General features: G+C 41.3%; 2 protein-coding genes and 1 long non-coding RNA gene across 6 annotated transcripts; 2 read left to right on the top strand and 1 right to left on the bottom strand.

The window, feature by feature from the left end:
- Positions 1-75: 75 nt before the first annotated feature.
- Positions 76-26,445, top strand: LOC143148441 (uncharacterized). Of its 3 annotated transcripts, none has more exons than XM_076314759.1 (6): positions 76-321; positions 5,520-8,429; positions 13,080-13,349; positions 23,209-23,397; positions 23,853-23,988; positions 25,090-26,445. In XM_076314759.1, the coding sequence occupies exons 3-6, from the start codon at positions 13,127-13,129 to the stop codon at positions 25,226-25,228; spliced, it is 687 nt and encodes a 228-aa protein (XP_076170874.1). In that variant the 5' UTR covers positions 76-321; positions 5,520-8,429; positions 13,080-13,126; the 3' UTR covers positions 25,229-26,445. The 3 variants fall into 3 exon arrangements, with proteins under 3 accessions (XP_076170874.1, XP_076170875.1, XP_076170876.1); XM_076314760.1 differs by having other exon boundaries at positions 76-317; XM_076314761.1 differs by lacking the exon at positions 5,520-8,429.
- LOC143148442 (uncharacterized) lies at positions 580-1,225 on the bottom strand. The gene is made up of 3 exons (XM_076314762.1): positions 1,176-1,225; positions 862-1,101; positions 580-744 (listed from the first exon to the last, which is right to left on the bottom strand). Exons 2-3 carry the CDS (start codon positions 1,066-1,068, stop codon positions 640-642), a joined length of 312 nt encoding a protein of 103 aa, XP_076170877.1. The 5' UTR covers positions 1,069-1,101; positions 1,176-1,225; the 3' UTR covers positions 580-639.
- On the top strand, positions 19,806-23,148 carry LOC143148443 (uncharacterized). 2 transcript variants are annotated; one of them, XR_012992477.1, is made up of 4 exons: positions 21,688-21,778; positions 21,838-22,257; positions 22,317-22,805; positions 22,978-23,148. It is a non-coding gene; the product is annotated as an uncharacterized LOC143148443 (long non-coding RNA). The 2 variants fall into 2 exon arrangements; XR_012992476.1 differs by lacking the exons at positions 21,688-21,778; positions 21,838-22,257 and adding an exon at positions 19,806-20,354.
- Positions 26,446-26,781: the final 336 nt, after the last annotated feature.

Genomic DNA, 26,781 nt, shown 5'->3' on the forward strand with positions numbered 1-26,781 from the left:
TGGTGCCACCTGCACCACCTGCTGGAGCCAGGTGGGCATAAAGAGTCAGGGCCTCAGTCAGAAATTCAGTTCAAGAGACGCTCGAGAACGTGTAGATACGTCCCGACGCGGTAACTCTCGAAACTGTTAGTACGTTGAAGCTGTGCTGGTACGGTGACGAAAAAGTGCTGTGCAAGAAACACGATCGGAAGTACCAAAGATCAATTCTACGCCCGTGGATATTGAAGGTCATTCGTTTCAAGTTTGAATTAAGGAACAAGGGGACCTTTACAGCGTGGGAGAGAAGCGGAACGGGACGCAAACGATGCCAAAGCAATGCAGGCAAAATTTTTTCCTTTTTCGCTATTTCTTGCCATTGCAATATCTTTCTGTTGAACAACGATATATTCTAACGATCGATAGTTGCTTCTATTGGTCACGCGTTACATCGACGATCGTGAGATGAGAACATCATCCTTTTCTTGCTAAAAAAAATAACTGAATGCAATTTTAGATTATTTGAAATTAGTTTGGTGTCAATTTCTTGGAACGACAAGAAATTTTATTGGATATATATTGTAGAGATCTATGTTGTTCCTTTAAAGTGAGGAAACGATGTACTTAAAATTGTTTTCAACTTTGCAAGAATTATACACTATTTTATAATACCAAAAATAACGTCTCACGTAGTTTTACGAAATCATGTGAATGTTGTATTCTGTCGATATTGCAAGGTCGATAAACATCGCACGCATCCGGGTTCAGCTGGTTTAAAAGAAACAACAGTTACGGATGACCGAATAGAAAATAAAAAAGAAGTGCATGCATGAAGTGAATCAGTGTCAGATACGCTACAACTGACGTGATGTTATTAGTACATACCGATGAGACAATGGCGCGCGTTAAATTATTCATGAGGTCATTGTTGCATCGTAACGCAGATTCAAACGTCGAGCAGTTTGAGGCGTGATGAAACCCCTGGCGTTTGACTCTCCGAAATTCGATCGAAATTGCCAGCAGTTTCCATATTACTGGCTTTAATCGAATTTCTTCTCGTGAAAAGCTGATCCGCATTAATACCAGAGGCATTTCACACGACGCAGAACCATCTCGTGAGAAAAACTTAATATAATCCAATTATTTCTGGATAAACCGTAAGGATATAATACGCTTCGTGCCATCTATATTCTTACCACCTTTCTCTCATCTTCCCCCCACTCTTTCTTTCTCTTATTTTTATCCTCGCAAGATGGTTGTCCTCTGACAAATCGATCTCATCCGGCCGCAATAAGGGAGAGACTGTAGACTAGCATCGATCGCTCACGGCAAATCGATTTAGTCGAATCGGAAGAAGTCGATACTATCGATGCAATTAATGCAGTTTATTCTGTCACAGCGATCTTAACACGCTTTATCCTCGCCATCTAGGGAGGAACGAAAATATTCATTTATCGCTCGAAGATAAGGAAGTGTGCGGTATCCTGATTGCACATTCTTGCGAGTGCATACGTGCTCGCGCGAACTCGATGTAGCCTGTTCGACCGAGAACCGGCTCAGTCGGCACAATCGCTCCTAGTCCGGGTATAAATTGGAAATCTGTGCGTTGTGTGAATTCTGAAACGTGAATCAGCCTGTACCCGTAGCTTCATTATCTCTGAAGTCGCGTTACGCGAATCTAGTGGACAGGGACAAGCAAGCAGGCTGGTTCTCGAGGTGGTAGGGGACGGTTACGTGACCTAGTTTCGCAGGCCATGGTGGACCACGATGCATCTTTGTTACGATGCCCCGAAGCAAACGGTCGGCATATGTCGAAAGAGTTGCGTCAGCCGGGAAGAAAAATCCGTGAACCGAACCGGTTGTAACGACGAGTCAATCCGTCGAACTGGAGAAAAAATTTCGAGATATCATGCGCGAGATGGGGCATCACGTTACTGCAGAAAGACATACCAAAGATCGTTGTCTCGTCTCTGTGGTGACGAACAACAGCAAAAAGAGAAATTCACTGTTAGAAAGAAGAACAGGTTCGCTGGGAAAATTCTATGCCAACGTACCCTGTGAATAATAGAGGTTGGTGAAAAATGGTTAAAAAATATCCACGATAAAAATTCCATCGTTATATTCGAAACCAAAGTAAAAATCTATTTCGGGATAATGATTCTCAAAATGTTGATCTCTGCGCTTTGTTGCAATTAGTTTATTTTGAAACACGTGTGAACTAGATGCAAAATGTCCATTTTGCCAACAATTAATAAAAGTGAACAAAAGGTTGCAATTGAATAGGAGAAAGTCGAATGAAAATCAAAATGATCCTTTTTGCAAATTGCTTATTTTCCTATTGTTTCTAGAAGAACGATCAAAACAAATGAAACATTATCTCGATAAGGGGCATGTGGGCAATACTACAATAGAATTACACTCGAATGCGTTTCATCTCATGCAAGACCGTGATGAGGAGACAGATTGAGATCGGCGACGGCTCTCTCTTTGTCAATCTGTCTCTGTTTCCCTATTTTTATGCCTTTCGCTTGGACGCACTCTTCCTCCCAGGTGATGATGTTTCACACGAAGCGTAGCTGTGTATACAGTCGCATCGTGACACGGTCTAACGGCATTCGGTCGACCTCGTCATCGCGCTTCTCCATAGTTACCACATTCCACGATTTACCTTGCTCTTAAATATATTTCTGCAATTTGTTTGCTAAATATTACATTGGACGAAAAGTCTTCTTATTTTATTTCGACATTTATTACGTTTCGTTTGAATTCCACGTACGTATACATAACCTAATAATGGGCATTATCGCATTTCTTAAAAAAATAGTGTCACCATATTGATCGTGCTGTTTATTGTCTCGTATCGGTTTCAATTATTTTGAAGAAAAAGAGAGAACATACTGTCCAACCCAATAATTCCACCGATAACTGTTGTTTCGAACTTTAATTGTCGAATGCCAGTGTCGATCGTAAGAAATAGCGCGATCGCGCTTAATTTTATTTCGTGCCGAAAAATGCCAAAATAATGAGGTTACAGACTTAGGTTATGTGCTTTGATCGGAGACTACAGGGCAGTTTCCATGTTTTATCGAAATCGTTATTTGGGTTGAAAGCGTTTAATACGAATAAACAAAACAGTGTTGCGTTGTGTTCATTCGGTGTGACTTAACGGTCGAATATATTAGAACGAGAAAAACCATTATCCTTCGAAATTGTTCGAGTGCTGGCAACGTACGGTTTAAATCAAGATAATACGAAATACCATCGAGGATGTATTAACGCAGTCAAGGATATATTATTTATCGCTCGAATTGACTATTCTCACTCTATCATTAATTGCTGATTCTCGCGTAATCGTTTTTTTTCTCTCAATGAAAAGGGAAATGCTTGCGCGGGAATTAATTTATTCTCGACCGTATCTCTTATTACTTCGTTTCGAGATAAATCCGATCGGCGACCGTCATCGTTCCCCATTAACATAACTGGTATTAACGTTGCCGCTGCCGCGTCAAGGTTTCGATTACGAAAATCGATGCGGTGATCATTGAGACCAGTTGCTTTCCAGTTTCGGCGTAACTTGCCCCCGTTTTCAAGCGTGAAAGCACCGTTTTAGTTATCTCGGACCGCTCGTCGGAAATTTGCCGGCGGATCGCGGTTTTTGCCGCGGAATTAGTTCTAGTTACTTCCGGGCGATGTAATCCCGTCGGAGAGTGGTGTGGTCGGTAACGGTAGAATATTTAAACGATTTGTAAAAAGCGAAGCGCCGCGTAACACGTGGACGCGTGAATGCAATATATTACGTCGGTGCAATTGCTGTTCCAGTTACGTCAAGAATGCTACTCGGCGGCGTTATTCATGAATACCAACGTAAACTCATTTCGGAAACATTGACAAATAACTTGAAAAAGGGGAGGTATAAAAGAATTGAATAATTTTTAGCGAGCGAACCGTTACTTATTTGTAGAGACACGCTCGATAAACTGACCGATATATAAAATCATTTATGTTTTCAATGTTTTTTTACATGTCTATCTAATGTTCAAGAGTTCATACAGGGGGTGGTTTGCATCATTTGTTTGCATCATTAGCGTATATATCCGCGCAATTTTCCAGGCCATTATCACCAAAGCGTATATATACGCGCATTCACATCGTAAGTGAATAGTAATAGCCGGGCATAGGATAACACGGTTAAATTGCGTTTAAAAATATTTTCCATTTAATATCTAGGGAATTCCCCTGATTCGTCGCTAAAATACAAGAACCGTATTTTTGAACCAAAAGGGGACAAAGAAAATATACACATACGTACTTTTTTATTTTCATCCATCAAATATTTCCGTAATATCAAATTTGTAACACTTTATGAAATATTTCTTCTCGAATATAAGAAAAAAAATTTATATTTTACATTACGTTCGTACAATGCGAATCGGTCAAATAACACCAGACACTGGCCTCGTAATCGACCTCGGTGAATTTCTCGTACCGTGACAAATATCTCGTCCGGAGCGACAAAATCCGGTGCACCAAATCAACCAATCGATAAAAACGACCGGATCCAATTGCTTTCATAAATGATGGAACTTAAAATTTCACAACATATCTTCGGAAGACGTTACCAATTTTTTCTATCACGTACGCGCGACCAATTTCACGAGTTCCTCATTTTCCGATGATACATATATCTCACTATACCGGAATCTGTCGGTAGTTCCGGCGCTAAAAAATTTCAAATTTCTCCGGAGCTCTGTCTCGCAATTCTTTCTCGCGAACATCTCCCCCTTCCCTTGTCTCGCGCGGTTCTATTGTTACGTGTGTATCTCATTTTCGGGCGCACGACTTACGTGCACCGCCTTTGTTTACAGTTGACATAACGACGGCCCCGCTGTGAGGAGGACGGGCCGGAGTGGAGGGGCGGGGGGGTTAGTAGAAACGGGTACAGCGTTTCCGCGAAAAATCCAAACTCCCCGTTTATACCCAAGAAGAATCTCGAAGCGTCGTGGATACGAAATCGCTCGACGCGACACGACGCGACGCGACGGTCCGACACAATAACTTCCAGCGTTGCGCGACGGGTGGGGGGGTGTGGTGAGACACGGCGCGACCGGGGCCAGCGGAGCCGAGAGACGCGGTACACGTCGTGACACAATTTCCCGTCCGTTGTACGTGTACCGCGTTCGCTGGCCGCAGATTCTGCAGTTTATTACGGATCGAAGAGCTCACCGAGCGAGACAGAGATAGAAAGAAGTGGAGGGAAAAAGACAAAGAGAAAGATAGACAGAGAAAAAGTGGATAGAGCTTCGCCCCGTTCTCTTCGAATCGTCACGTTTATCGCTAAGCCTCGCACTTATCGCCACTTACGGGTGGGGAGGGGGGAGTGCTCGACCCTCCCCTCCCCGCCTAGCCCTCGAGAGAAAAAAGAGTACACGAATTAACCGACACAAACCCCGGTGCTACGGTGATTTCCGCAACGGGGAGAGAAAGAAAACACTTGCCTGGGTGTTCGCGGAGCTTTAATTGTTACCGATTGTTGTTATGCGCAGGAAGCTCCAAGCCGCGGTCCCGGTGGCAGCGAGACTTTAATACGAAACGGACGCTTAACGGTTCTTTCGGAAGACGACGGAAAAAAGGCGATCGCGGAGAGGATGGTCCTTACCGGCATGACGTGAAACCAGCCCGAAGGATATTCATGAGAAAACACCGTGGAACCCTACACGTCCACGTGGATCCTGTCCCTTTCTCATTCGAAACCGGCGAGGAGGGAGACGCGACTCGCTGTTGCACGCAAATACACGGCGCGTGTCGAGTTAACTCCGACGTTAACTTTACCAGACTCGCACACAGACGCGCACGGGTTAATTAACGATCGGGCCGTACCGGGAGGGGGGCAGGATGATTTTCTTGTTCGACGGTGGATACCAGTGGAAACGATCTCGTGCCTCGACGCGCCGCTGAAAAATTTAATCGCGGCCCCTGGAATCCTCGAAGGAGCTGGATAGAAACGCGAAACAGCGGTCCGGGTGTTTCGGGGGAGGGGAGGGGGGGACGGTTCTGTTTGACGAGAGCTGTCGCTGGAATTAATAATAGACACGGTCGGTGGAAACGGAAGCAATCTCGACTCGATCGGAATAAGAAGAATGGTAAATCGTTGGGATACTTCTTGCGCGTTTCGATAAAAAGATCGCTCGAGGGGGAAGGTTCGCCGCGTAACGGTGAAAGGGAACTCGCTCACGGTTAACGATAAATCGTTGCGTCTGCTGCTCGACGAGCGCATAGTTAATAGGAAATAGAGCTTAAATTTGAGAGAGAATTGTGGACGGGGGGAAAAAAAAGAAAAAAACAAAGGAGAAAACGCGTTGCGCAACGAAATTTGTTTCCCTCGGAAATTGAGTCTCGAAATCTTCGTCGAGTAAAAAATTGTTGGATTATACCAAGAAAGAGAGAGAGAGAGAGAGAATTTCTCGTGGTTTTCTTTGTTCTTTCGATGGTCGGTGAAAAGAAAGCTCACGTTTAGACCGAAATTACGGTATCTATCGGCCGTAACTGGTAACGAAGAAGGAAATTTCGGGCTTCGAAACGGTGAAGAAGTGGAGCAAGAGATCGTTACGTAGATTCGTAAAACTTACTTTCCATCGAGGGAAAATCGAATGCCGCGAGTCTGGAAATCTCCGAGATCCGTGGGCTAAGTGGGAAATTGTACGAATTTGCTGCACGATTCCGAGAGAAAGAACTCGTTAGGAGAAAGGGACTCGTCTCTGTTTTTACAAGCGGTGAAAAGGAACCGTCGAGGTCTCGGTTAAGAAGAAATCGGAGTCTTTGAGTTTCAAAGGGGCCGAAAATTCGCGTTTCCTCGAACCCGCCGTACCGTTGCAATTAAATTACCAAAATTCGATATTGAATTATTCCGAAAAGGAATCGTCCGACTAGAAATATTCCCGAGGGAACATCTCACCGTTTTTTTTCCAAACAACTAAAAGAAATTCTCGAATTCCAACGAGGAAATTTAATCTCGGTAGGATCGATTCCGAGGATCGAGATGTAAAGTCGAATCTATCGAAACCGTGTTACTCCGTAAAAAGAGAAACAAATCCAGAAAGAAGTTTCCGTTTTTTTTTTTCTAAAACGCTAGAAATCGAGCTCAAATTCCAACGTAGAGAGAAGAAAGATCAAAGCAAGATAAAAACAATTTATACTCGGTTATCTCTCGGACTTGGTTAGGTCTTGGTTAGGTCTTGCTTATCGTTTTCATAAAAAACCGGTGAATTTAAAAATTAAACAATTTACACGTGGACATCTCTCAAAGTTAGATCTTTTTTTAGAAAAACGGTGAATTTAAAAATTAAACAATTTACACGTGGACACCTCTCAAAGTTAGATCTTTTTTTAGAAAAAAGGTGATTTCAAAAATTAAACAATTAATACCTGGACATCTTTCAAACTCGGGTTATCGTTTTTTCAAAAGACAGTGAATTTAAAAATTAGACAATTTATACCCGGACATCTCTCAGACTTGGTTAGGTCTGGGTTAGGTCTTGGTTATTGTTTTTCCAAAAAACGTTAAATTTAAAAATTGAACAATTTCTACCTAGACAACTCTCAAAGTTAGGTCCGGGTTAGGTCTTGGTCACCGTTTTTCCAAAAAGCGTTGAATTAAAAAATTAAACAATTTCTACCTAGATAACTCTCAGAGTTAGGTCTGGGTTAGGTCTCGGTCATACCTAAACAATTTTCAGAGTTAGGTCCGGGTTAGGTCTTGGTCATACCTACCCAATCAATCATACCTACACAACTCTCAAAGTTAGGTCCGGATTAGGTCTCGGTCATACTTAGACAACAATTTCCACCAAGATCAATCTCAAAGTTAGATCCGGGTTAGGTCTCGGTAACCGTTTTCCTAAAAAAGAAAAGAAAAAACCCGGCTAAATTCGAAATGCTCGAAACCAAGCTAGAGTTCCTAACGATACGTTAAAATCGTTGGAATCATCCGCGGGAGGGGAGTTTCGTTCGTGAAGATTGTGGCGTACGCAGCAAGATACCGAAAGAAAAGTCTCGTACGGGAGGAAGGACTCCTCTCTTGTTTTTCAAAACGGTGGACACCAACACACGAAAAACGGCGAACCACTACGGTGTCCACTATACGGGCTCGTACGCGTACAGCAACGGGGCACCGAGCGTGTACAGCAGCTACCCGGCGAACAGCGGTTTCGCGCAACATCATCTCCATGAGGACTACCGGCCGATTTACTTTTACGTAGCGCAGCCGTACACTATCCCGTATACGTTCGCGAGGAGACCCAGGCCGTCGTCACTGCTCAGGCCGGGCAAACCTCGGGGCAACTGCCGTGTGAAGTTCTCCAAGAGGCTCGGCAACGCCGACTTCTCGCAGAAGGTCAAGCAGGGCGAGTTCTCGAGGAGTCTGAGCCAGGTGCACTTCGTCGAGGGCCAGGGACAAGGTACGTGATAACGTCGCTAGACAAGGTTTCGCTTCTTTGCTCGATGTTGGTTCGTTGCTCGTCGATTTGCTTCGCTCGTGGCAGGGGATTGTACCGGGAGACACCTGTAAATAGTTCACCGATTAACGAGTAACAAGAATACGGGAATTTCCTAATGATTCGGGAGCGTTTCGAATCGTGGATTTACTCGGAGGTGGTACGCGTTAGGTAGTCGTACCATGCGTTTCAAAACGGGTGGAAATCGCTCAAGGCGGATTTTCAAACGATCGGGTACCGAATCAGTGAGTGGTTCGTTCGTGTTAAAGCGTTACGACGGGAACGCTGGAATTCTTGCGCCTGTGCCGGTGAACGAGCGTACCGCTTCGGGGCCGATTCGCAAGCACGAAAGAACGCTTTAAGGCTCGTTTCCATGTAACCGGATTTTTCAACGACCGACGCACCGTTTTGTGTCCACCGGGTGTGGGGTCGTCGATTATAGGAATTTCGTGGAGGATCGGTGGCGGAAAGAAATCGCCTTAAGTCCAGTTTCCACGTGATGTGATCTCGGATATAACGAACAGTTGTATCGGTATAGATTCTCGCGGGAATTTATATTGAGTAAAGATCGCCTTAAAGTCAGTTTCCAAGTAACCTGTTCGTATCGTTACATCATCCGTTTCGTAGGCAGGGTTATAGTTTTGTTTTTTTAGTAACACTATGCGGAATACGAGCACAGAGTTTGATATAGTACCGGTAACCAATTAGCAGATAACAGCGAACGAACGAATGTTAATAAAATGTAAATAATACTTTATGTTGCACTACAATGTAGAATGTATTGGGTTGTTTGAAAAATCGTTTCGTTTTTTTTTTTTGGTGAAAATGAAATACGATTTTTTTTAGAGTGTATAAACATTTTATTAAATTATATATTCTCCATTTTGGAAAACGAAATGACTTTCCGAACAATCTAATGTATCGAATGATAAAAATACATTAGGCGAAATGACTTGGGTCTTCTAGGCAAACCTTGATTATTAATCGATGCTATTGTTGGAGTATTTAATTTGAGACCGGTGGATAAATCTTTCAATTGTTGTTATCTAGTTTTGATAACTGGTTTCAAGTAAAGTAAAAAGAAAATGTAATTTACGTAAATGTGTTTGTCGTTATGCATTTAAATACATTTTGAAGGTACGGTACAAAGTGGTTAGGACACCCTAACCTTTAACTTTAACGAACATGTTAAACATTCGATACAATATTACTGTATCAGAATTATCATCGTGTCTCTTTCGTCCATGAAATTTTATACATTTCTCTAGATTAATCAGAAACGGGATCCTTTAATTGCTTCGAGCAGAACACAGACTGTCGAGCAACACTCAAGTTTCTTTAATTTAGGTTCACGTCGAATTTCGTTAAAATAAATTGAATCTAATAAATGTCCGTGATCATTGGATAAGCGTGATACAGCAAATAATTTTATTTCCATTCCAACGATTTTGCTCCAATTGATGGCACTCGCGTGTATTATATTATTTCGTTCTACCATTAGAATTAACCGACAAGAACCGAATAAAATTGTACATAATACTTTAGATGTAACGATTCCCAGTATTTGTACATACTTGTTAATCGTATGTAAATATATAAATAATTGCACGCAAGGAAAGCAAACTTTTGACGCAATAACAAGTTTCTTATAAATACTAGCGTGTACGATAATTTCCACCGCGTTACGAAGTGATCTAACTACCTCTCAAAGTTACAAAAACGTTTTTTTTTTCTTTTTTCAGTTCATTCAATACTAACAAACTGGTTACTCGTGTGTATATTTTGCATATAGTTATAACCGATCTCTCGACCGTTAAGGTTCGGTTCGTTTCGCTTTATATATATAAACAAGTCGCGTTACGCATGCATCGTTGCTTGTTTAACCGTTTATTCTCAAAACGAATCTCGTTACCGATTCTCCGTAACCTTCGAACCGTTCGACGTTTCTCTCCGAACGATACCTCGGGAGGTTATGTTTCTGTGCTAGGGACCGCGAGGCACACGGTCAAAGGGACTGGAACAAAAAAAGAAAGAACATAGTCGAAATGTCGAGCACTTTGCTCTCGCAGCGCTTTCACGCCCGTAGATTCTTCTACCAGACCGGATAATTGTTGCGAAAGCGGCATAGTTTCTGCGGCATAATTTAAATAGTTGCTGTCGTCAAGTAGACTACCGATGCCTACGCGGAGAGCGTCCTGTTCCCGTGTGTGTACGGGCATGCGCGTCAGCGTGCGCGTGAGAGTGCGCACGCGCACGCGCAACGTCTCCGCCGGTACGCTGAAAAGAGAAACCGCATCGGGAGAAAGGAACATTCTCCAAATATGAGGTGTCATTTCAGTCGCTCGACGAAGAAAACGCTGTTTCGTATTTGGATAACAGATATGCACAAACACCGAACGCTTCGCGGTTTTTGCACGAAGGGAAACGGAGACGCTTAAAGCGTTAATGAGTGACGCGGTTCGAGTTAAAGACCGGAAAAACAGACGAGACGACATTTTAGCGCGTGGTTTTTGCAACACCCTAATGATTCCGTAGCGTTCGACCGTGAATGGACGGAAATTTTAGTTTGCCAATTATCAACTCCTCGTCGAGAGCACAGATTTAAGCGGCAAGATTACGGAGGAGATGATCCAAGATGTTTAAGAGGCACTGCCACGATGAAATCGTTTTAATTGGGATGGGCTGTGAATTTATGAGAGGCGACACGGACGATCGAGTATTTATAGAAGTACACATGGGAGTCTCGTGGGGGTACGGTATTCGCGATTCTTGAACCGTAAGGATCGCTGACCGATCTGTTACGTATGAAACGCGACTCTCGAGACCCGATACCGATTACTTTGGACCCGTAGGACCCGATACTGGTGATCTCGTAGTCGTAGGATGGAATAATGATCATCTGGGGCAGAGCTGTGCAACTCGGGCAACGGTGGCCAAAGTAACATCCCCGCCACTGACACAGGGCCTGCGGGTGAGCCACGAACGAAGGAAGTGGAATAAACGCAATGATCGAGCGTGGCTATCGGATCGTCCGTTTTGCAGATCTAATTTAAGGGATCCAGGAGATTCCAATAGTCTCTGAAAATATTAGATCCCAGTAGTCTCTGGAAATATTAGATCCCAGTAGTCTCTGGAAGTTCTAGAAGGTTTTAGCGGTCTCTGGAAGTTCAAAGAGGTTTCAGTAGTCTGTGGAAGTTCCAGGAGATCTCAGTATTCTTTAAAAATACCAGGAAGTTTTGGTAGTATCTGAAAGTACCAGAAAGTTTCAATACTCTCTGGAAGTACCAGAAGATTTCAGTAGTGTTCAAGGAGGTTTTAGTAGTCTTTGAAAGTTCCAGGAGGTTTCAGTAGTCTTTCAAAGTTCCAGGAGGTTTCAGTAGTCTCTGGAAGGAAGTACCAGGAGATTTCAGTAGTCTTCTAGAAGGTTTTGGTAGTCTCTGGAAGTATCAGGAGGTTTCAGTAGTCTCTGGCAATATCAGGAAGTTTCAGTAATCTCTGGAAGGAAGTACCAGGAGATTTCAGTAGTCTTCTAGAAGGTTTTGGTAGTCTCTGGAAGTATCAGGAGGTTTCAGTAGTCTCTGGAAGTACCAGGAGATCTCAGTAGTTTCTGCAAGTACCAGGAGATTTCAGTAGTGTTCCAGGAGGTTCTGGTAGTCTCTGAAAGGAAGTACCAGGAGATTTCAGTAGCCTCTGGAAGTACCAGGAGATTTCAGTATTCTCTAGAAGTGCCAGAAGATCTCAGTAGTCTCTGTGAGTTCCAGAAGTCTCGAGAAATATTATCAGTAACGATTTTACGATTTTCGGACCAGTTGTATCAAGGTTGCACAGGTCCGAGACCCTCGGTGGTTAGCCTTCGATGTCGTTGGTATCGGGTCTGATGCTTCCAGGGTCATCAGCCATCGAGTCTCGTCGATCTGGAATCGTCTCAAGGTCCTCTACGGGCCCAATGTTGTCAGCAAGCGGTCTCATTGCGGGTCCCACAGCTTCTTCGAACTTTCCTCTTCGTGGACGAATCGGGTCCAAGGAACGATTCTTCGTTATCTGGTGAATTTTAAATTCTCATAAATTCCAGAATCTCGAGATTCGAGATCTCGTCGAACATTGAGTTTACAAAATTATAAATCGAGAAAAATAGCGAAAAATTCGAGAGACTTTTCACAAGTCTGGATCCAACCTTACAGATTCGATTCTAAAACGCTCGGTGTGTCCAGGTACGATGAAGGATCACCATCGTGTCGATTCTATTCCCTCGTGCAACCTTTGAATTGTCAACTCGAATTGTCAATTGTCGTTTGTATTCCCTGGTGCAACCTTCGAATTGTTATTGGGTTGTTCGTTAAGTCATTTCGTTTTTTTTTTTGGTGAAAATGAAACACGATTTTTTTAGAGCGTATAAACATTTCATTAAATTATATATTCTCCATTTTGGAAAACAAAATGACTTTACGAACAACCGAATATAATAATAATAAACAACATTGAAGTTGAATTCATCGCACTGTCCCTATCCCTGGAGCATGAACCTCATCGATCGGGTTGTTGGGTACACTCGGAAAAAAATGAACCTGAACGGTGCATCCGGTATGACATGCCACTTCTCTCTCCTCTGCGCAGTGATCTCAAACTATCCGAAAGCTGGACCGACGTCGCGTGACCCAAGGATGACGTCCATGTTCCGAAGAGGCACGATTTTCGCCACCTTCTTTCTATCGTTGCTGGGCGGTGGACTGGTCTGCGCTGCACTCGTAACGCAACACTGGGTCGAGGCACGACCACTGAGAACACCGAATCCTCAGGAAAGCGCCGGCAGGGTTCACTTTGGCCTCCTTCAAGGGAAAAAAGAGCTGAACGTTGCCTACGGCTGGAGAACGTATCACATTTCCGGTGAGTTTCTGCTTTTGCGTGCACGAACGGTTTCGTGGTAAGGATAGTTGCTCGAACGACTACTTAAACATAATTTCACTCAATTAGACGCGTAACTTACCGGTAACTTAACTGGCTACTCACACCTAACTCTGATAAGTTTCTGCTTTTGCGTCCAATGAGTAGTTTCGTGTTAAGGATAGCTACTTGAACGACTACTTAAATATAATTTCACTCAATTGGACGTGTAACTTACCAGTAACTTAACTGACTACTCACACCTAACTGATAAGTTTCTGCTTTTGCGTCCAATGAGTAGTTTCGTGGTAAGGATAGTTACTTGAACGACTACTTAAATATAATTTCACTTAATTAGACGCGTAACTTACCGGTAACTTAACTGACTACTCACACCTATCTCTGATAAGTTTCTGCTTTTGCCTTCAATAAATAGTTTCGTGTTAAGGATAGTTACTTGAACGACTACTTAAATATAATTTCACTCAACCAAACGCGTAACTTACCGGTAACTTAACTGACTACTCACACCTAGCTCCCGTGAGTTTCGAATGAATAGTTTCGTAGTAAGGATAGTTACTAGAACGACTACTCAAATATAATTTCACTGAACTAGACGCGTAACTTACCGGTAACTTAACTGACTACTCGCAACTAACTCAACTTTTTTGTATATGTAATTAACTAGATCTTGGTACGACCAAAATTGAAGAGACTCGATCGCAACAATGACGAACCAAACCCAATTATTATCGCAACGAAACATACGTAATCGTAAGACCAACCGAAAGACTTCAAATTGATTGCAATTTTAACCGGAAGTGCACGAAATGAACCAGAGACACCTTGTACACCTCGACTTTAGATCTAATTACGACCCTAACGCGATGATCTTGACCACGAGAATCTTAACAGTGCAATTCAGGATTATCGTAGCTTCGATAAGTCCTCTTGGTAGCTCAAAGGTTGTCGCAGTTGGAGCAATTTCAACATCGGTCGCCAATTAAACTCTCAATCCTTTTTTTTTTCCTCTGTATTTAACGATCAACGTAAGTTTGCGGAGTGGAAGGATCGCGTTTAAAACCGTGTTAACGTTCCGGGCGTTCAATTAATATTTTTAACGATTATACCGGTTTACTTATTTTCAATGGCGTTCGTACGCAGGACGTTGACTTCGGCAGTATGAAACGATAATCCGTTGTTTGTTTAAGCGCCGAGTTCAAGGTAGGTTTATATGTTTTAAGATATCCCGAATGAATGCGGGTTCGTATCTCGGATACGGTATTACCGACTGTGAAGATTCTTCAAATGTGCTGGTACTGCTCAACCACTTCGATTCGTGATCGAAGATTACGAGTTCGTACACTGTCCAAGGGTACGTGTAATTTTTCGTTACAGTTGCGTAACGTGTCACTGCGGACCCAGATACATATTACATTATTCTACCTCTTCTCGACTAACGAATTTGCATTTCCGATGAGACCTCTCGTCAACATAGTTTTATGTATCGACCTGACCGTGGAGAGATTTCTATTTCGTTCGGGTACATTTTTCGATGCCTCGATTTTTTTTTTTTTTCAAATTTTATTCGAATTTATTTGGAACGCTCAAATTTCACTAGAATTTACTCGAGGCGCTCAAATTTTCTTCAGAAGTATTCCGGGGGCTCATATTTTACTCAAATTCTATCAATCTATTCAAATTTCCTTAGAATATTTTGAAATATATATTCAGAGGTATACTCGAGTAGACATTCCAGCCGAGTATGTATAATACATGCTCACTCGTTCGAGTGATAGTTTGAGTGGTTAGAATTTTAATTTTTTTACTCAAATTGTATCAATCTACTCAAATTTCCTTAGAATATTTTGAAATATATACTCAAAGGTATACTCGAGTAGACATTCCAGCCAAGTATGTATAATACATGCTCACTCGTTCGAGTAATAGTTTGAGCGGTTAGAATTTTTATTTTTTATTCAAGCTCGAATCGGTTTCAGCTATTCCAATTTTATTCCAACCGACTCGAACTGTTACCCGTCTCTCATATTTCAAGTACGGTATTACCTCGTTAACTGATCGAATTTTTCCCTCATTAGTCCTAGGAGAGTCGCGATATCTACGAGATACGAAGTTGAAAATATTCACGTGTAAATTATAAAAATGGAAATTATTATAACGTTGTGGTTCAGTAGCTTCCTGGTGTATGTATCTAATGAACGCATTGTTTCTTGTTTGTTTCATTTATAAACCGGATTATCCAGTTAGATTTGATTTTCGATTAAACAAAACGGGATTTAACGTTCCGCGTCGTTTGAAACTACGTAGACTTCCTACAATCGCAAGAAACCATAAAACTCGACCGATGAGCCATCTATCATCGAAAACAACACCAAAGTTCTGGAAACAAAAAGAAAAAAAAAAAAAAAAACTTTTTTGCACTATGTGTTATTCATCCGGGAAGACTCGCTTTTCAAGCCGTTTCCGCAAGTTTTGCAACAGTTATCCATATTTAGAGCATGCACAAGTAATTCGTGCAGACTGTTTAAATGAATAATCATTCGTAAGAAAATAAAAGAAAAAATTCGAAAGATCCCTATCAATTTTCTTTCACTCTGTGGATGAACATTTCGTATTTCCAACTGTATGATATCACGCACACTTTTTTCTCTTTTCGTCGTCCGTGATATTTAAACATCCCGTTAATATTGCACGAAAAAATTCTCTCTAACAATCGTCACAATTTTCCTTCCAAATTCCAAATAATTAACATATACGTATCTCGCAAATCCCACGACCCATCGTACCCAGTACCAAACCGCGACACCCGATAGGGTTAACCTAACCATTCTTATTCTCTCTAAAATTCTACTTTTCTAATCTACTACAAATAGAGAAGTTCTAACACTACTAGAATAGTATAACGTATCTGAAATTCGATCAGTCCACTTGTCACGTCGAGATAAAGGTCAAATTCCTCGAAAAAATGAGCCTACCCCGTTAACTGAATGTAAACAGTCCCGGTTCCCGGTCAGTTATCGAGGCAACGTTACTCGAATGCCTTCAGTGCCAAGAATACGGCTGTTCGGTTCACCTCGAGCGTAACTTGGAGCAATATCAATCGACGACGAGTTATCATCGCGAGGAAGATTCCCGCGTGTTCCAGGTACCCGGTGTGATACTGGGGCCATAAATCCTACCGGATGGTTGGCCAGACCGGGGAATCTCATTCGGCATAACTGTACCTGCACGCGATCTCTACAGCCGATGGTGAACGGGAGAGTCGCGCGCGTACCCGCGATAAATCTCCCGTTTGATAATCGCTGTCGGATCAGTTTCGTTTAACTTCGCTGCTTGATCCACGGGATCGTTTTCTGTTAGTCACGAAACCGTCCGGCTAATCGGGTGTAGATTACACATACATACTTGGCGAACGTCCCTCCGGGTGGTTTATCTACCATCGATTTCTTTCACTACGTTACCGGCGATATTGACCATCGCCGTTGGAAAGATACCACCTACTCGCGATCTCTCTGGAAACGGTTTCACAAGTATCTAGACAAGTTTTGCGTATCTTCGTACGCAAGAAGAGAAAACGGATCGATAAAAATATCGGGGGACCAAGGAAAAATCCTTTCTGCCTTATCTAAGATCCTTTTAGGATTTAATCCATATCTAAAAATACCTGGGGATCAAGGAAAAATCCTTTCTGCCTTATCTAAGACCCCTCTAAGACCTAACTCAAACCTAAAAATACTTGAGGACCCAAAAAAAATCCTGTCTGCCTTATCTAAAACCTAACTCTGACCTAAAAATACCTGAGAACCCAAGGAAAATCCTTTCTGCCTGATCTAAGATCCTTCTAAGACTTAACCCATACCTAAAAATACCTGAGGACGCAGCAAAAATTCTTTTTACTTTATCTAAGACCTTTCTAAGACCTAACCCGGACCTAAAAATACCTGAGAACCCAGGAAGAGTTTTTTCTGCCTTATATAAGACCTAACCCGGACCTAAAAATACCTGAGAACCCAGGAAGAGTTTTTTCTGCCTTATCTAAGACCCCTCTAAGACCTAACCCGTACCTAAAAATACCTGAGAACCCAAGAAGAATTTTTTCTGCCTTATCCAAGACCCTCTAAGACCTAACCCGTACCTAAAAATACCTGAGAATCCAAAAAGAGTTTTTTCTGTCTCATCCAAGACACCTCTGAGACTCTCATTGGTTGGTCTCGGGGCACAACGTATCATAGGTCTCCTCACGGAAAATTGAACACTATTTCCGCATTCCCGATCCTTCCACGCTTATTTGTTATTTCTGAATTCGAGATTAAAACGTTCCGTAGATCCTGGACACAGTACCTATTGTGCCTAACGAGGAACGCGCGATCCCGGTTATCCCATAATGAATTTTTTCCCAGCTTCTTAAGCGACCGGAGTGCCGCAAGTTGTTGCGGTAACAGGACTGTTTATAATGCTCGCGTGTCCCGTACTCCTGATACTGAAATCGTTATTGCCACGGGGAATTGTTATCGTGCTCTAACCCGTGTGTACAATAGCGTGGTCGGAGCACTCGAACGAAAACATCCACTGGCCCTGTAGCATCTTAGCCCCCCCCAGAGGTGGACCGACGATACGCCGTGTTAATCCGTGGGGCATGCTCCAGCCATGGTGAACATTTGAATAGCGTTTTATAGGCGCGCCCGTTGTAACGGTCTTGTCTTGCGTACACTTCGGTCGCGCGCATAATTTTTCGCGAACACCAGACGCAACAAAAACCGACCAGCCTCGCGCGAATAAGGAAATCGTTATGGAACACCGCGCTACTTTGCAAGCCAAACGCGAACACCGGACTATAATGATCGCGGCAACTCCGACACGCGCCTGCTCGGTATCGCAATAACGTTTTGTCCTTGTTAGTTATTCCGAGCGTTTTGAAAAAATATTTGTCACCGTTGCACGCCACGGTGCGCGACCACTTCGTTGTATTTACTTGTGCGTGAGATTTGCACGTGGGCTGGTTCGGATGTGGACAACTGGAGGTAACGTCTTTCGATGGAATTTAACGGGCAAAAATTTTGGAAAAGTTGTTTCCCTCGTTGGTCAGGATTTCGTGTACAAATCGGCGACTAAGAGCGTTACTGTAAACGCATCTCGCGACCGAAAAAACGGATTCCTTTCGTCATAGCTCCTTGCGGTGATCGGTATCCATAACCTTAAAAATAAAAAAAAATATACGTATGTAATGCTAGTTGAAGTTATTCGTGTTCGGAATCCAACGATACTTTTGTCGATCGGTCAAGGTTCTCTTAGATACAGTTAGATTCTTTTTCGCAGCTACTTGTACGACATTCAACCGTTACGATACTCCTCTCACTCATCTCGCGCGCCCTCTATGTACATTCACCCGCCTTAATTCAAAATTAGGTACGTTAGAAAATTCAGCCTTGGGCGAATTGTAATTTGTTCAGTGATCGATAAGCGCGATACCTGTTTGATCAATTTAATGATCTGTAATTATGATTGATGAGTAACGCGACCGGTCAAGGCGCGTGTGATTATTTGACACGATTGAATCATGAACATTGATCGTCACTGTTATAATTACATTTTCGATTAGGAGTGAATCGGTAAATTAATACAATGAAGGAAGTTGAAGTAATTGGCCGTTAAATTATTACAAACGACCCATTCGCGATTAATAATTATGATTTTGTTACTACCCGATTCCGGAGGCGCAAAAGTGGAACGATTTCAAGTTTGAGAATTTCTTGAAATTGCTCTCGAGCCACTGCATCGAAACTCCATTTATAAATAATTTTTTCCAGCCACTCTTTATTATTTCTGAAATTTCTCTGTCAAGAGTTGGTGTGAAAAGAACGGTCTCGAGTTACGAAAGTCGTCGTTCTTGAAAAGTAAACATTTCTCGGAATTATTATCGACTTTCTACAATGAAACTCCATTTGGAAAAGTCGGAGAAAATGTTTCTTCGTCCCTTCTACGTCCACTCGAAATTTAGACTTCCTTTTGCAAAAGTTTCGCGCTCGATATTCAATCTGTGGAACCAATTTCCTTGGGACGTTTTTTCCTTTCGTGATATTCGTTTCTTCTACAGATGTTCTGTATCAGAGTTGCAGTCCAGCGAGACAATTTTTCTTCCTTTTCTCTTCCCAACGAAGAGAATTTTCTACTTTCGGGATCCCGAAATTTGTACTTCTAATAAGGACCGCAAACGCTCGACTTTCAACCGGAACGCAAATCTAACCGACTTGTTAATACTTACATATTATTACACTCTATAATCGATGAATTTTTTCCTCTCAGCCGATTTATTTATCTAAAAAGTACAAACAACATTTTTTCAATTATACTTTGAACCGACATATCTTCGACGACCGCTTTATATTTTATTATACATTCCTTTTTTATATATTTAGTATATGTGTGTATCCCTAAATTTGTTTTTTTGGTAACAAGAGGGTTATTACTCTTTTAAATAAATAAATAAATATTTTAGTTCGATATTTAGCAAATATGGTAGTAGGATATTTTTTAGGAATACCCTGTAGAGGCCAAACGACAGATGGAAATTAAAGGATCTGCCCGTAAAGGTAATGAGGCCAGCGTTGGCCAAGCAGTTCGACCCAGTGGTGGTAAAGCGTCGAATAGATCGGCCACATTAAAATTCTTATTGCGGACGATTTGCATCGCTTATCCGAGCACAAAGAATCCGTTATTTTTACAAGCAGATTCCGTATTTGCGCGCTTGCGAACGATCGGGTTCGAAGCGCAATGTTCAACCGTCTCTACCGATAAGAACAGTGGGGATGGCTGGCACGCGTCATGAGAAACGTTTCTCTTTCATCGAGGCGAGCAATAGTTCCGAAGGGACACGCGACACGTACGACAGTCACGTACGCAACGATGGTCGCGTGCATACACGCCAAACTACACGGGAAGTCAATAACAGCCTCTACCACATTGTACCTGTATCCATCCTGGCCATTGGTATGCGTGTTGCGATGGAGTCGATGTAATCGCTTATTAATCTCCCCGACATCGTCGACCGATAGTCACGAGGAAAAAGTTAATCGTATCGATGCTCGTGTGCTCTGTTTGATCCGATTGTTTGAGCCATGCAGTAACACGCTGTGACAATCACGCTCATGACACAGAACTATCGTTGTTCAAATTATAGATAGAATGCAAGTAAACAAACAGATCGTCGTTTAATCAGACCTCTCATTGGTCTGTTATATCTTGGGTTTGACCAGGAGTGGGGTTAAGGTTCATCGTAGAGCTGGTCGAAATACGAAAGAACGTAACAAACGATTGAAAATTCGACGGTACAGTTTTTGTTTAAAAAATTATTGGAAGTGTTAGAGTTATCGAAAGCAACTAATGATATTACTATAGATAGAAGGTTATATAAATACTATGGTATTCGTACCTATTCGAAGTTAACGTTCCGCCAATACGCTCCTGCCGAAGTCACGTGGTATTATTTACGCGTAGTCTATCTTCGAATCAAAGGAACAATATGTACATACAAATCTTTGTAATATTGCTTCATTTGAATTCAATTATTTGTAAAGAACATTCTACATTTGTTAATTCAATCCACGTCCGAATCACTTCTATGTCGTAAATTTAATGCAACACATTCGACTCAGACTTCGTTGCGATAATTCGAGAATTAAAATCTCGCAAAGTCCAATCGAATTACGATCTACGGATCGAAACGTTTCGTCAGATATGCGCGGTGTGATTAATTCTATTATACATGCGCAGTGATGTCTCGAACTATTGAAGATTGAAGAAGTTGTTCAAATTGGAGAGGTTAATACAATTTCAGACATGAATTTCTCGTTAAATCGAATGCGAAGGTTATGTTCGTCGAGCGTTCGGGTATCTATGGTAATAGAAGCGCCCGGTTTCTGTGTTCCGTTATAAATCTGACACTACTGATGAGGGGGATCGATGAATGAGTAACTTCGTGTTCGATTTTGCTTTCGAAGCACGCACTGTGAGTCATATTCGTCGTGACTGTTTCCAATTTCTCTTTAGAATTTCATCGACGAAAGTTCGATGACGCGTCGCGTTACTCCTACGTAGCCACGTGCACATACGTAGTAAAATAAAAACAATCTGCCCGAGGGAGAGATTCCGTCTGCGAGAGTAACCAGCGGTTGTAACAATAGGAGCAGAAACTGGTTTCTCGACGCGCAAAAATTCTCGACCGTGCCTCGTGGTCGACTTTCACGTGCGCGCGGCTGTTCGTATCATCGGCGCTGTTGATGCTGACCACAGGGAACATTAAAATCTCCTTTTTCATGGAAAGTCGACGGTACGATGGAAAGTCGTGTATCATGTTTCTCACTGTCACGAGCGACTCGTCACCATTTCTGCTGTCCTTTTTGCATTAACACAAGGTGATCCACTAAACTTTAAAGCAACGTGTTCATAAGCATAAAATATTGTATCTACGCAGGTCTGATTTTCATTGCTACATGTGGAAGTTGAAACGTAAATTTTCAGTCTCTACACAAATGAATCTATTACATATTTCTCTAAAGTATGTAATGTATGGAATTATCCAAAAATACATATCGGGTATTGTCTTTAAGAAAACTTAGATTCCAAAATTGAATGTTAATTCAGAAAAGGACTGGTATTTGAATTGAGGAAACGTAACGAGATTTTAAGAGTTTTGGGATTGAAAGAAGAGAGTGATAGGTTAGGGCATGATGTAGAAAATTTCGGTGGTAAACACCAAGGTTAGGACGAAACAGAGTTGGTGACAGGTTAGGGCAAGGTTTATAAAACTTGAGATGGAAGACATGGAAGAATTTTTATTAAGTTTTAGATTTTTTATGAATCTCGAACGAGGCACGCAAGACATTTCAATTAGGTATTAAATATGTAAAACGACGACTGAATAAAAAGTTTGTTATTAATTGGAATTTGTAGGCGCTGGAGATCCCAAGATTTTATACAAATGGAATTCGAAGTCCTGTAACTCATTGTCAAGAATGTATCCATCGAAACTTCGAACACTTTGAAGGATAAAGTTGCTTCACCGAGAAACATGTTGCGTCTATCTACTGGATGAGTAGTTCACGTGTCGCCAGTCCCATACTTTAAGTAGATCCCAAGGATAAGTTTCTTCCGAGGAATTCTTGGGATGTCCTCCGGTGGACGCAAGCTGCCAACTTGGCGATTCGCTGAGAACCTCGCCCCGGGCTAATTATCTAGTCCGCTATTTGCGACGCAATATAACTTGAACCGGCCAAAGCGAGGAGTATTTGCTGTGCGCTTAATTATTCATTACGCGCCACGTGAATTTCAATTTGCCCGCCGATCCACCGTGATTTGGTCCCTTTTTGGGAAAAAAAGATGAGTTCGTAACGGACAAAATTATACTCGAGTACTGACAGAATTCTCGTAAATCGTTCAACGGTAAGTTTCACAATTGCAAAAATAACGACTCGCGTGCAAATATCCGGGGTGAACCGCGCAACTCGATCACTTTTGTTATTTTTATCGTTACCGATCAAAATTTTTCTTTCACCGATAAAACGATCCTCCAATATTCTTCAAAGTGAATTTGTCATTTTTTGTTTGTTTGTAGGTTTTACGGTCACCTTCAATTCTTCTGCGCACAATTCTACGTAACTAATCTTAGGAACTGAAGAGATCTGTTCCGACGAATTAGAACATCCTCTTAATAGATCTTTTTAACAATAGTTTGCAAATTCTTTAAACTTTTTTCGAGCGATTGTTTAACTAAAGATACTTAACAGGTTGATGTTAAATACCGTTATTAATTGCAGAAAATTATATTATCCGTATTTTGTTCCAGTGCCTCAGATGATCCGGCAAGACCCAACAGTGATGTCCTGGGGACTTTGGATCAGCACTTTGACGACGACCTCGGCGGCTCTCGTCACCGCAGGTCTCGCCGCGCTCCTCGCTGTTTTGAACACGGCCACATCACCCAGGTCCAAAGTCCTCTCCGATCCAGGGGTATACTTCATAAATATTTTAACGCGTAAGTTTCGAGGACAAACATCATTCAACGGACCTCTCGCGGGACCAGAAGCTTTACGAGCATCCACCCTGTATCTTTTATTCGGTTGCAACATCATTTTTCGTGTTTCATCGACAAATGCAATAGAAACTTGTTGTATCAACTCGAAGGACCTGATATTTTCAGTCCAACGTTGAAAATTCATTATTTATAGTTTTCTTTTCCATAAAGGAATAATTGTGCAACACGTACTTTGTATAATAGAGTTCAATGATATGTAGTTAATTTTTTGGAAACAATACTTATTTCTCATACTTTAAAAAGTAAGGACAAAACATTTGCCTGAAATCTTGGTGACCAAGATTTCAGGTACATGACCTGCCCGCCCGGAGACTCGATTATTTAAGAAAATGCAAAAATAAAGTTTTTTAAATTTGAAATTACCAGACTGACCGTACCTGAATTATTTGTTTCAGTTCTAATGTGCCTAGCGAGCACGAGCACTTGGCTGGCACAGTATTACACGAAGCTGTACTTCAACGTGCTTCCGAAGGAGGACATCGGCAATATGTGGACCAGTGAAGGTTCTGCTGAGCTTGGTTATTCGTTTTGGTAAGAGACCTTTTATTCTTCGCTCAATGGCAATGGAGCATCGCGTGCACGAAGGCTCGCGAGCCGGGCAAGCTGCACCGATGATTCCATGCTTCACGGATGGCAAGTTCTAAAGCCCCGCTGTCCAATACGATAGATGTTTTTCTGCTTTCTGTAAAGCACGATGTTTTCTGTAGCGATCAGCAGTGGCGAGCATGAGAAAAGGCATCGTTCGGGTCTCGACGAGACTATAAACTACACGTATACAGTTTTATAACATACAGGTTTTATTTAGCCACTTATTTTCGCGTACGTCGTTCGATTCAGATTGGAAGAAATATTTTTGAAGATTGGTTGGACAAATAAAATCGACAAAAATGTAATAATAATTTGTTACAAAAGAGCCATCATTACGAATGATCAACTTAAAAATGAGCATTTTAATCTTAATTCAGAGGCATGCATTGCTCACAGAAATAGGCAAAAAATTTCCTGTTAACATAGATCTGCAAATTAATTTGATAGGAGATAAGACGAAATGTATGGTGGTTGCTTCAAACGAGAATTTTGCTTCGCGTTTCTATTATCCAAAAGACGTTCAAATCTATACAGTTCTATAGAAAATCAAAATCTTGGCATGCAATGAGAAGCATTTTGGTAAAATAAATAAATAAAGTAGTTCGATTTGAAAATCTACATTAGTACTATGTAGTAAATTCTCAACTGTATTGCATGCTTCGATCGTGAAATATTTAATTTCGGTTTACAATTCGATCAATGAAACTGTGCGGGCTATCTCTGTTCAGTTTCATCGCTTTGATGATAATATCGTGGTATAAATGTTTTATGGAAAGTCGACAGTGTTGATTACCGATGACCGACGGTAGGCTTTTCGTTCGTGTAACTTCGGTTTACCGGTAATCGATGTTATTAAATTTCATCGAAATATTTGTAATTTTTTGTTATTTGTAACATACGATTCGAATTCCAATTGATAAGGAAAAGAAAATGGTAATAGAAACGATGGTACAATGATATGCTGTGAACGAAATGTTTGCGTCGGTCATCGGTGACCGACATGGCGTCGAATGTGTTAAGTTCATTTTTCTGCCATCGTTTCAGGCTCGTCGTATGCGCCGGTGTGGTGCATTTAATCAGCATAGCATTGGTTGGCTGGGGCTCTGGACGAGATAAAATTGAACGTCTGGAAACACTTCCTGCACTAGAAGAGAAGACCGCCGCTGCAATAATGCTGTATTAAATATGAAGATTCTCGGAACGAAGACTCAAAGGGAGATCCATTATAAAAATGAAACAGCGCTTGCGTCGTTGACGCGAGTCGAATACGCGGAATGTGAACTGTAACGGTTTCTACTGTTCGACAACGTATTTTGTAAAGTTCCTACATGTTTGCTGGTATGTTTAACGTCTTAACATTCCAAGGGCGAACACGTTAACGGAATTAGCATTGAATCACGAATATATAATTTTAAACGTAATATCAATTACGATTTATTCGTTTTAAACGTAAGATCAAAATTCTAAGAACATTTTATGTAATATGAAAACGATTAATTTTGCAACGTATAAAAAAAATATAAATAAAAATGATGAAATCGACTGTGAACGGATAGAAAAATTTACGAGGCAACTATTTTTATATGACGATACGATCTTCGAATAAACATTTTATTTAAAAACTATGACCGCGGTGCTTTTAAAGCCGCTAAAGTAATTTGTGAGTGGATATCAGAGCGTGTAGTTGAGTGTTTTTATTATGAACGGACATTGTAGTATCGTGCGATTGAAAACGTAAGTGTATATTACGTATCGTTAAACTATGTTACAATTTCAAGTAAGAAATTCGACGAGTATCGCAATATGAATACTTAAACGTATCGACGATACAGTCGCGACTCGTTCTAGTATAATAATCTAAATATACTTGTTAGTTTTATATCTTTCGTGCGTTTTACATACCCGTTTAGTAATTTTTCTGTTCGAAAATTTTTGACGGCTTTAGACGATACAATTAAAAATCAGAATCGTAAGAGATATTCGTGTGTTTTGCCTTTTACGAAAACTCGTAAAAAAGTTGTGTATTATAGTCGGTTCAAAATCAATTGACCACTCAAGGCTACTAAAGATGTATGTCCACTATCTCACATGTCAGAGAGGTAAACTAGTACGGCATAAAAATAGAAACTGTTTAGTGTGATTCAAAGTTGGCGAGCTGATCTTCAACTGAGTTTCAGACTACAGTGTACAATAATCTTTAGGTTTTAGTCTTTAATCGTTTGTATAAACGAAAGAACAAGATGGCTTACGGCTTTGTGAATCTTTTACCAACTAAGTCTTATAGGATGTAAATAGAAACGGAGTTTGATACTCTGTAGTGATTTATTTATTACGTAGTATCGTAATTCTTAATTATATCATTAATGTAATAAAACAAATAAAAAGATAATACGGACAAGATGCATAGATCTTCGCTTATACCCATAATAAAGAAGTCAATTCATATGTTCATCTCAAAACCGATGTGTATCATATAAACTAAACTCACTGCCACAAACTTATGCGGAAGAATACGATCATTCAAAGCCACACCGCTTCGTTTCCCCTCCGACATATTCCTAACGATAAAAAGAAAGTTCAAAGTTGATCAATTGTTGGCCAGTTCACATGCATTGGGGGAAATAAAACGTAATATATTAACGGACATCGATAAAATTGAGTATTTATGATATTTTTAAAATTATAGAACGAGATTTTCCTAAATTGGTCATACTGCGTTATATGAATTAGATTTAC

This window comes from Ptiloglossa arizonensis, chromosome 6 (genome assembly GCF_051014685.1).
Source record: "Ptiloglossa arizonensis isolate GNS036 chromosome 6, iyPtiAriz1_principal, whole genome shotgun sequence".
NCBI classification, from domain to species: Eukaryota; Metazoa; Arthropoda; class Insecta; order Hymenoptera; family Colletidae; genus Ptiloglossa; species Ptiloglossa arizonensis.

Excerpts from the sequence above, each read along its gene's own strand:
- LOC143148442 (XM_076314762.1), bottom strand. The coding sequence starts at position 1,068 with ATGCCTCTGGTATTAATGCGGATCAGCTTTTCACGAGAAGAAATTCGA. Across the intron at positions 745-861 it reads CGCGCGCCATTGTCTCATCG|CTGAACCCGGATGCGTGCGA; the intron begins GTATGTACTAAT and ends CTTTTAAACCAG.
- LOC143148441 (XM_076314759.1), top strand. The coding sequence starts at position 13,127 with ATGACGTCCATGTTCCGAAGAGGCACGATTTTCGCCACCTTCTTTCTA. Across the intron at positions 13,350-23,208 it reads GAGAACGTATCACATTTCCG|TGCCTCAGATGATCCGGCAA; the intron begins GTGAGTTTCTGC and ends ATTTTGTTCCAG. Across the intron at positions 23,989-25,089 it reads GAGCTTGGTTATTCGTTTTG|GCTCGTCGTATGCGCCGGTG; the intron begins GTAAGAGACCTT and ends CCATCGTTTCAG.